Source organism: Gloeophyllum trabeum (genome assembly GCF_000344685.1).
Source record: "Gloeophyllum trabeum ATCC 11539 unplaced genomic scaffold GLOTRscaffold_00001, whole genome shotgun sequence".
Classification (NCBI taxonomy): Eukaryota; Fungi; Basidiomycota; class Agaricomycetes; order Gloeophyllales; family Gloeophyllaceae; genus Gloeophyllum; species Gloeophyllum trabeum.
The window spans coordinates 1,911,595-1,921,002 of record NW_006920410.1 but is presented as its reverse complement, the minus strand read 5'-3'; the positions used below and the strand labels follow the sequence as shown (position 1 = coordinate 1,921,002).

The 9,408-nt window shown below is 53.1% G+C and overlaps 4 protein-coding genes across 4 annotated transcripts; 2 read left to right on the top strand and 2 right to left on the bottom strand.

The window, feature by feature from the left end:
- Positions 1-1,109: 1,109 nt before the first annotated feature.
- GLOTRDRAFT_124315 (uncharacterized protein) lies at positions 1,110-2,644 on the top strand (the record flags this gene model as incomplete). The annotated part of the gene is made up of 2 exons (XM_007862754.1): positions 1,110-1,498; positions 1,549-2,644. The coding sequence occupies 2 exons, from the start codon at positions 1,110-1,112 to the stop codon at positions 2,642-2,644; spliced, it is 1,485 nt and encodes a 494-aa protein (XP_007860945.1).
- Positions 2,645-2,958: 314 nt separating this feature from the next.
- On the top strand, positions 2,959-5,088 carry GLOTRDRAFT_113163 (uncharacterized protein). The gene is made up of 6 exons (XM_007862753.1): positions 2,959-3,176; positions 3,231-3,265; positions 3,321-3,558; positions 3,617-3,632; positions 3,688-3,739; positions 3,799-5,088. The coding sequence occupies exons 1-6, from the start codon at positions 3,062-3,064 to the stop codon at positions 4,813-4,815; spliced, it is 1,473 nt and encodes a 490-aa protein (XP_007860944.1). The 5' UTR covers positions 2,959-3,061; the 3' UTR covers positions 4,816-5,088.
- A 19-nt stretch (positions 5,089-5,107) lies between these two features.
- Positions 5,108-6,366, bottom strand: GLOTRDRAFT_52839 (uncharacterized protein). The gene is made up of 6 exons (XM_007862176.1): positions 6,138-6,366; positions 5,908-6,036; positions 5,802-5,848; positions 5,664-5,750; positions 5,362-5,607; positions 5,108-5,305 (listed from the first exon to the last, which is right to left on the bottom strand). The coding sequence occupies exons 1-5, from the start codon at positions 6,232-6,234 to the stop codon at positions 5,365-5,367; spliced, it is 603 nt and encodes a 200-aa protein (XP_007860367.1). The 5' UTR covers positions 6,235-6,366; the 3' UTR covers positions 5,108-5,305; positions 5,362-5,364.
- A 118-nt stretch (positions 6,367-6,484) lies between these two features.
- Positions 6,485-9,357, bottom strand: GLOTRDRAFT_113161 (WD40 repeat-like protein; the record flags this gene model as incomplete). Its single annotated transcript, XM_007862752.1, has 9 exons — positions 6,485-6,680; positions 6,734-6,983; positions 7,034-7,202; positions 7,257-7,603; positions 7,678-7,787; positions 7,840-8,338; positions 8,391-8,690; positions 8,746-8,824; positions 8,881-9,357. The coding sequence occupies 9 exons, from the start codon at positions 9,355-9,357 to the stop codon at positions 6,566-6,568; spliced, it is 2,346 nt and encodes a 781-aa protein (XP_007860943.1). The 3' UTR covers positions 6,485-6,565.
- Between the last annotated feature and the right edge of the window lie 51 nt (positions 9,358-9,408).

Genomic DNA, 9,408 nt, shown 5'->3' with positions numbered 1-9,408 from the left:
AGTCGGCAAGTGTGGGAAGGAAATTGTGGCGTCTGCCACACACCCTTGGCCAGCCTTGCGGGCTTCAGCAACATGTGTGCTCTGTTAGCTGCAAATGCTGCATGGGCAGGAGATGAGTACAAATAGCGGCAGAATAAATGCGGTGGTGTGGTATCTGTGACGCGACCCACGATGAACTTCAACAAGACAAATCTAATATGGCCACACTATCCAGCACACTCTTCGAGGGCAAACTTTCATACAACACCTATACATTTCTAGACATTTACACCCTAATAGTTGCAAATTTATGCCTGTTCAGAAGGATTGCAATTTTTTCAGTATTTGTTTGGGAGTTTCAGCACAACCTTCGTCGACATCGTCGACAACGCGTCGGGCAACGTCGAGCACAGTGACAACAGGGGTACGGCAGTATCCGGGACGTTCCCACGGCCCCTTGCCCGTTGCTCTCAGCGGGATTCGAACTCACGGCGTGCCCTCAGCCAAACGCAAGTGCGAAGTGCCAATGCAAGATAGACCTGACACTCCTGGTCAACCGTAGTGGGGACATCAAAGTACTACTTCTGACCCCAACTCAGACTAACATAAACTTTCGACCAATGGGAATGCAATAGGACGCGCTAGGAAGCGAGGGTTCTCGCGGAGATACAGACGACAGATGGCTGCGCTTGTGGCTGCCTCCGAGTTATTCGCATGCTTGCTCACCCAAAGGGGAGTCGCCTTACCTTGTGTACTGAGTATCAATGTATACGCCACCTGTACAAAGACCGAGGAACCCATGACTCTGAGAGTGACTTGTTGCTTTCCGGAGCGCGGAGGCTCGCTGAGCCGCTCGTTTGTGGTTTGTGCCGCATTATTACTACCCTCAATTATAATAGGATCCATGTTTCCCGATATAGTGAATGCATTGCCGTTTATGGATCTAGATGTCACATTTCGAAGTCCGGTCATTTGCACGTCGGACTCGTCCCGACAATGCTTCCGTTGTTTCTTCTGTGTCTCGTCTGTTCCAAACACCATAGCGCCTGGGCGCGTCTCTCACTCGTTTCTGTCTGCGATACATCAGTTCTCTCTCCAAGGCAGTCGGGTCTTGCTGGCCGTCCCCAGGGATGGTGAAAGCCCTTAATTACAGGTCGGGGGTGGTGCGGCTCGGCGACGGGGACGATGCACCTCTGGAAGGTCTGGAAGCCAAGAAACTCCGGTCGAAAGCTTATGCCCTCAAGTATGCCCACCCAGCGAAAAGGCCGCACGCCGGATCAAGTTCTGCTAGAGTTCTTCAGCCGATATCGAACCGGATCCTACCTAGGTCCAGGAAGACGGGAGGAAGGCATAGGCCTATAAAGGTAAAGCCACTGGACGAAGAAGAGGAAGCCTCAGAGACCCGGCCCTTCGTGATCTCCGAGGAGCCTGAAGATATTTCGTCCCCTCGAACGGATTTTGACCACCGGGATGTCCATGACAAGGATGCCGGTTGCCAGAAAGTGGTCGAACGGCCTCGGTAGGTGTCACTTCATGTGTATTTCCATTTCTCAATCGCATACGGGGTAGGCCGGCCACTGAGCAGCTCCTCGACGCCCTAAAGCTTCGAGTAGAGACTGCCGCTCACGACTGGGCAGAGAAGCATGAACGCCTTGCGATTTGCCAAGCCGCCGCTTGCCCTCCAACTCCAAGGGCGCGTCTAGGACTGGACAATCTTGTCGCAAGGCTGGAGGAAGCGGAGAGGATAGTGGCCGCTCGGAAGGCTAAGGCAGCCGCTGCAGCGTCAGCGTCTCGTTCTGGCAAGCGTAAAACTCTGAGCTCGTCTGTCTCCGATAAGGCACATAGTTCTGGCTGCTTCGGATGTTCTTTCTCTGTCGCTGGTATCCGCCATTTCCACTTTATGAAGGGTTTGACAAAGGTGGATGGCCCCCGTCCGGCTGGACCTCCGAGCGAATCAACAAACGGGGTGCCGAGTACATCGAAGCTACCTCGACGCGACAGTAAAACTTTTTGGAGGACATCTGGACCAGCCTCAGCTTGTACGAGCAATCTCACCTGCGGTCTGACTGTCTCGGGAAAGAACGCCTTGGTCTCTGCGGAGAATGTCCTGGTCACTGGCACCTCTCGTATCGCGGATCGGAATCAGGAGAGCCTGCCCGAGGTAGAGAATACAACAAAGAGCACCTCGACCAACACAGCTACGACCCGTTTACCAGTCCGTCGGCCAGCGCTGGCTCCCAAATTGGTTAATGTGCAGGTACCGGTACCCACTGCCATACAGAAGACAGACAAACCTTTGGTACCGCCTCCACCGAAAGGGGTGCATATATTACCTCGCATCTTCAAGGATGCTCGACCGACAAGGGCCTATATGCTTTACCCTCAGGCCTATCTCGACCAAACGCGCACTACACCTCTGTCTCAGATATTGCACAAGAGTCAGCCAAGGTCGAACGTGAAACCTGCCGACTCCACCCAGGAGCCTACGCCAACGCTACCAGCGAGCCCATCGATGCCCGGGAGCTTCCCGGACGTTGTGCAGGATACGAGAGGCAAAATGAACGACAGCCTACCCAACGTTTCGCCTCCCGTGCTGGGAATGTTCCAGTCGGTAGTCAAGTCGTGGCAGGCGGTATGGCGCGCTGCTTTCGGCACTCGAGGTTGAGGATTATCTTCCTTTGAGGTCCATTTATTCGTCTAGTCACAACAAATTAATCTTCTGTAGCGCTTTCTTGATTTGTATCAGTAAGCATTCCTATGTATGCCACATCTTACCCGGTCAAATCATTCACTAGCGTTGTGGACATGGCTCGATACGCCTGCGATGCAGTCCATTTAGCCAATTACCACTGTGGGAAGGAGTGATTGGCGTCGTCGCGAAGGTACAGTGGCGGTGCTTGCCACCTTCTTCACTCTTAGCGATGTCGTTTACGTAACATGTTTGGTGGGCAGTGTCCGGGTGAGCTCCTCAGGGCTATCAGGACGCCCTTTACGCTGCCTCAACTCATCCGCTCCCACCCCCTGCCCGTCGCTGCTCAGACGCTCTCCCTTTTCTCGCTTTTTTCGTCGCCTCTATGCATATATGCGTTCGCTGACATTCTCTTGGATCCTGTGCTTCCTGCCTTCTGTCGCTAAGGCCTTTTCTTTCTCGTTCGGTACCCCGACGCAATGCGATGACCTCACCGTGACATGGACAGGTGAATAGTCATGAGTTTTCGCTTGGGGTAGTGAATGCTTATATTTGAGTAAAGGCGGAACTGCACCTTTCCAGCTTTCCTTCATTCCTGTATGCCCATTTTTTAAGCCTGACCCCGTACCATGCGTTCATGGGATATGGACAGGTTTTCGGTACACCTCGCAATATTTCCATTCCTTCTTCAGCCTTTAGCGATGGCAAAGGGTCGTACCAAACGCAGGTTCCCTTCGAAAGCAATCATAAGATAGCAGTGGTCATGTCTGATGCAACCGGGTTCGGATCTGGAGGCGTCTCAGAATTAATCGCGGTGGGGAAATCTGTGGGGAATAAGCAATGCAATACGACCGACCCTGGTGTAGCATTTGAATATCAGCTGAATACAGGTAGGCCTTCTGTAACCTCGCTTCAGCTCAAACCTGAAAAGCCCGTTATCCTTCTCAGCCCTGCAACAGTGCCGGTGAGTAACGACCTGACCGCAGCGTGTCTGCCCACATATCAACTGTTTGTCGTAGTCCGTATACATTCAGTGCTTACTCGGGCGCCGTACAACCTGTAACGATCATGGTAAGCAACGACCTCAGTCATGTGTACGAAGGCGCTATAGATCACCATGCCTCTATCAGGGTCTCGTTCCTGGAGGACAAATATTCTATCTACATCCACCAACAGGCCCGACATCATTCGACTGGGTCGCAGATGCTGGGGCGGGCACGTCCTTAATTTTCGTTATGACGGATTCCGCGGGCCGGCAAGGCGGCAGCTCAGACGTGCAGATTGTCGGTATATCGGACGACACGTCCTGCATTAATTCGAACTCTCCGACTTCTACAGCGAACCCCCCTTCGGCTACATCGGCCACAGCAAGTCCGACCGCAAGTGCTAGCACTACCGCCGGCTCCGGTGCAAGCACTACCTCTGCCCCACCAGCGGCTTCCACTACTGCGAGCTCTGGGACCGTGTCTGCGGGCGTGATTGCGGGTGTCGTGATTGGAGGACTGATCGCAGCCGCCATCATTGCCACTCTGCTCCTGTTCTTCCTGAGGAACCGTCGAAACAGATGGCCGTACTCAGCACGGCGTGATTCGCACAGGCTAGACTCCGTCGATCTAGCGGAGCCCGTGTCACAGCAGATCTCTCCTTATCCGTACACGCCCAGTACCGCGCATATGCCACACAGCTCAGCACCTTCAGAGGCGGCGTTCTTCGACCCTCGGGACGGTACCTCGGCGTCCTACCCCGTTCCACCCATGCCTGGCCATGATAATGCCTCATATAACCCCTACGCACCGTCCACGGCGTCTCAGCTAGAGACTCCTGTAACTACCGAAGGCTCGCGAAGGCAGAGGCACCAGTCACAGCACTCTATGTCCTCCGCGGGTCGTAGAAAGGCCGCCATGGCTGGTGTCACATCGTATCAACCGCCTCCACGATTTATCCTGCATAATGATCTCGAGGAAATTATGCCGGATGAGAATGGGGTGGTGGAGTTGCCGCCACAATACAGCGAGGCTCGTAAGCCGATAGCTGGGCTTGCACCACAGGTTGGTGTCCAGGCTTCCTCCTCTGCTGCCACGGAGCAAGAGCAGCCACCAACTACCCCTCCAGGCCTAGACCCTCTTCGTTCGCCACCTCATGGCTGACCCGACCGCTTTTATAAGCGAAGGGCACTGTATCAAGTCCAGCGGACTGTTTGGTTCTAGCACCCTTCCACTCCTTGCGCGTTTTGTACGAGGAACGCCATATATTTACAATATTTATTCACTTCCCTCCGCTGACCCGCTCGTTCATGGCATTGTCTGTATTCTCTTCCGAGCAACACGCATTGATGCGTACCGGTTGCAGGATATGTACCCGATAGTTTACAAGGATGTTGTCAACATCGTTGTCGAATCACAACATATCTCGATCCGAAACCTTGTGTATGCTCTTTACATGCATATTTACTGAAAAGGTAAGGTGATAAGGATAATCCGACGACGGGCTAGCTAGGACAGCAAGATGTACATGGTGAAGTCCACAACGGACGAAGGGCAAAGCGACGAAATGACGATAGAATACATTAGGACTTGAAACGATAGACGTGCGGTGGGAAAGATACAGATGCGGAGTACAGCTGTGATACATGCGTGGCTTCAGGGGGATATGGTTAGACCCAAGGCTAAACGTATAGTCTGGTATTTGCTTACCGGTCAAGATTCTTCCATAGATGCCTCTCTGGGGGGCTCACTAAGGGAATGCTTAGCAAAGGCATCCACCATGGCATCTTGATCCTTTCGTCTCTTGTGCCTTTTGCGGCGGTCTTCTCTAATCACTCTTTCGATACGCCTCCGTATTTTAGTGTGCAGTCTGGGATCCGTGGTAAGCGTTCGGCTCTTGTAGCAGGCGAGCTCCACCATGGCCAGTAAGCGGAGAGTATCGTTGTTATTGAGAGCCTAGAACGCACACCTGGTCAGGGTTACCAAACGGGCTGAGAGGACACAGCACGCACATTCAATGACCAAGAAACAACCCTATTGCCATCCACACAGCCTATTACGACGAAGTTGCCTCGTTTCTCGGCTTGAACTTCAGAGCCCTAACGGACGCGTGAGATTCTACTGAGAGGACGAGCGTGCAGAAGGTCTACCTCGCCAAATGTTGTCCATACTTTGTTTGTAGATGCGGAACGAATAACTGTGTGGGTCCTCGATCACAACTGGAGACTTGTGCGAACTAACGAGACGCCGACGTACCGACTCGGGATGCTTGCCCTGACACTTCATGAGACGCTACCCCGCGGCCAAGGTACGACCATGTATCCTTGTCAGGACGTCTAATGTGCACTTTCACTGGAATGTCGCGGAATCCTGGCTGCTGAGCAGCTGTAATGTGACAGACGCGATTCATAAGCGCCAACACGGCATCATCGACATGCATTCTGGTCAATTCGAACCCAGACATATGAGAACACCCTGCTACGGACCTTGAGTATTCAACACCGCAGCGGGTATGTTCTGGAAGTCCTCCTGATTTTGACGGTGAGAGACATTGGTGGCTTCAACATCCATTCGATCACCCATGGCGGGCTTCAGGCGGTCGACAGGGGGACGACACTGAGGATGTATGCTATCCTATACGTGGTCTCGTATGCGGCTGGTATGTCTGTAACACGTATCGACGCGATGTTGCAATGAGAAGAAAGGACGATGTCCAGAGCAGTCACGGTCGGAGTCGCTGTGGCGAATGAAGCACGGTGCACGTGACCCTCGCAGCCACCGTAACTGGATGAATCGCGGTTAAATAGTACGCGGGGTCACTGCGCGCTCGCCCCCCGTTCTATATGTTGAAATATACACCTCCCCACATATGGATACAGCAAGATAGATACATGCATAGCATAAGAGTACAATGTCACCGCGGATCTGGAGGAAGATAGGGTCCAGCCGCCAAGCACAGATTACGAGGCGTAAACTGGACGTTGATAATGGGAGTCCGTTTGGTGGGGAAGGTAGACACGAGGTCCGTCCTATAACGAAGCTTCCTCAGGATCGATTCGCACTTGAAGAAACCGTCACTTACGTCTCAATACCTTCTTCTTCACGGCTTTTCGGTGTGGCCGTACCGTTCACCATACCATTCTCGCGTTTTCCGGGCAAGCCTCCAGCACCCTTGACATCCCAGCACCGGACGGTCCAGTCAGCCCCTCCGCTGACAAGGAGGGACGACTCTGTGCTGAAGGCAAGAGAGTATATGGATGCGGTGTGGCCGGTCATTTTCTTGACACGTCGGCCGGAGCCCAGATCCCAGAGGTTGATGGCATTGTCCTCCCCTGAAGGATGCGTGTCAAAGTGGCAGTAAGATAGAACTTCTGGTGCTTACCTGCACTGGCCAGGTACCGACCGTCAGGACTGAAGGCAAGGGTGGACACAATCCCTTGATGGCCAATGAACACCCGGACACAATTACCTCGCTGTACGTCCCATAACCGCGCAGTCCAGTCACTAGAGGCGGTTGCTAAATACAACGAATTCGGGTGGAATCTGACGGCCTAGAGGAACATGCCTTCAGTGAAGCACGAAGCGAATCCAGGGAGCCGACATACATCGACGTCACTGAGATGTCCTGCGTATATGCGCAACGCGCTCGCCCTGTCTGTTGACCAAAGTCTCGCGGTTCGATCACGACTTGCAGTAGCAAAATAGATTCCCATAGGACTCCATTGTACGTCCCACACTGGGTTTTGATGTCCTCTATACGCCACCACATTGGTCAGGGTGTCCATGGACCATAGTCGCACTGTGGCATCAGCGGACGATGATAGCAGGTATTTCGGTGGAGCAGCAGAGCCGCTCAAGGGGTCGAAAGATAGCGAGTAGACAGGCCCGCTATGGCCTATGAGTTTTCGCGTTGCACTCCCTCCTCTCTCTTTCAACTTTCTCAGGTTGTTAGCTGTGGATCTCCTTAGCTATGCCTTCTGAGATAGGACAACGGCTTACCATTCACTGTACTTGACACGAAATCACTTCGCATCCCCTTCAGCTTCTCGCCCCTCAAATTCCACAGTCGGATATAACTTTCGGCGAATCCTGCGGCCATGAGGGTGCTATCAGGTGAAAAGGTGCAAGATGGCACTCTGGTACATGTCAGTCGTCGAGCGAAACCAATTGAAAAAGGCTTGAACTGACCCCTCAGGAGCATCGTGTATGGTATAACAGCATATGCTGGGTAAAGCCCTTGCCATTACATTTGCGGCTTGAGGCGAGTTGGGGTCGATGTTATTGAGTGCAGAAGGCTCCAGTCGTATGCGTTTCTTCGCGTCTCGGACTCTCTCTACCTCCCGCTGAACGTCGATAGACTTGAACGTTGGCGGGTGAGGGGGGAGGTCAGAAAGGGAGGGTGCCACGACGCCCGGCGGTGGTTGTGGACGAGTGTAATGGATGTCATATTGTGCGCTAGGATCGTGCTCTACCAGAGCTTTTTCCTGTAGTACACGTTCGGTCTCATTCCTCAACTCTTCGGACATAGGTGCGGGACCCAGTTTCAGCTGTCCTTGAGCTGAATTAAATGCTTGGGCGTTCGTGTGGGTAGGCCCGGTGCCATTCGTACGGGGTATCAATGATGAAAGGAGCCCGGTGTTCTCCTCCCATGCAGTCGGAGACACAGTGGTCGTGCTCGAAGTAGTAACTGTGTTCGCCATGAATAGACTGATTAAGAACGAAGATAAACAGGGCATTACCGTCGAATTTGAGGTGATTGTTGACGACTCGCATGACCGCGGAGCGACCTCTTTTGCCTTTCTCTCCCGAAAATCCCTCCCCACTGCCCATATCCTCTCCACCTATACCCTCCGTGAGCCATCCTATTAGGAGGCTGAACCCGGATCTGCTCATCCGGATAACATACTTCTCATTTCGAAAGCGCTGTGCCAATTCGTCGTTTTGAACGTGGGCGGGCAGCAGAAGTGTGGACAAGTGGTGTAAGGTGCTGTTATGGGCCGCCGCCAGAGACGGCGAAAATTCAGAGAAGAAACGAACCGCTGCATGGACATGCTCAGGGCATACAGCATGCACACTCTTCACGGGTTCACGTACCAGCTTCCTTAAATCCGGACTGGATGAGATCAAGATAAAAGTGGACGAAGACAGGGAACAGAATGGGTCTGAACTCAGGCTGGAAGGTATATGATATTGAGACAAGACCTAAGTCACCACGGTGAGGCTACTGACACGATACATGTCCAATGACCCATCTACCCAAGCCTCCAAATCCCTGAATCCTTCCGTTTTATCCGTGGGGTCTGAAGAGAGTATTTCCTCGGCGCCTATAGATCCAATACTCGCGATCAAGTTCTGTATATTGATAGAGCCTCCTGCAGAGGACAATTCCTGCAGAACATTCGCCGAGTCCTTGAGAGCATTCTCGCCTGGTTGCGTCGGCTTTTGGGAGAAGACAGCCAGTCTCCTGATGAGTTCCTCCGAAGAGATTGTCTGGGGAGGTGGCAGTTCCGGCGCTTTGCCCTTGTCGTCGGGCGAGGCTCCTTCAACTCCATCAGGGACAGCTTGTTCAGGAACCCTAAATCCTCTATTCCGAAGATAATCGAAGACCAGTCGGTCTACAGCCTCGATGGTAGGCTGAACGGATTCTTGCGAGGTGCTAGGAGTTGGATCGGGAGAGGGCGGAGCAGGGCCTGGCGTCGCAGACATAGTGTATGGTTCAATGGCAAGGCCGCTGTCCTGAGCGCGATTGTGGCAAAG

What these genes read in the sequence shown, in the direction of transcription:
- GLOTRDRAFT_113163 (XM_007862753.1), top strand. Translation starts at nt 3,062, where the DNA reads ATGCGTTCGCTGACATTCTCTTGGATCCTGTGCTTCCTGCCTTCTGTC. An exon ending in CCTCACCGTGACATGGACAG is followed by an intron (nt 3,177 to 3,230) that starts GTGAATAGTCAT and finishes ATTTGAGTAAAG; the next exon opens with GCGGAACTGCACCTTTCCAG. An exon ending in TACAACCTGTAACGATCATG is followed by an intron (nt 3,740 to 3,798) that starts GTAAGCAACGAC and finishes TGCCTCTATCAG; the next exon opens with GGTCTCGTTCCTGGAGGACA.
- GLOTRDRAFT_52839 (XM_007862176.1), bottom strand. Translation starts at nt 6,234, where the DNA reads ATGGGTGATCGAATGGATGTTGAAGCCACCAATGTCTCTCACCGTCAA. An exon ending in AGGGCAAGCATCCCGAGTCG is followed by an intron (nt 5,849 to 5,907) that starts GTACGTCGGCGT and finishes GGACCCACACAG; the next exon opens with TTATTCGTTCCGCATCTACA. An exon ending in TATGGACAACATTTGGCGAG is followed by an intron (nt 5,751 to 5,801) that starts GTAGACCTTCTG and finishes CGCGTCCGTTAG; the next exon opens with GGCTCTGAAGTTCAAGCCGA.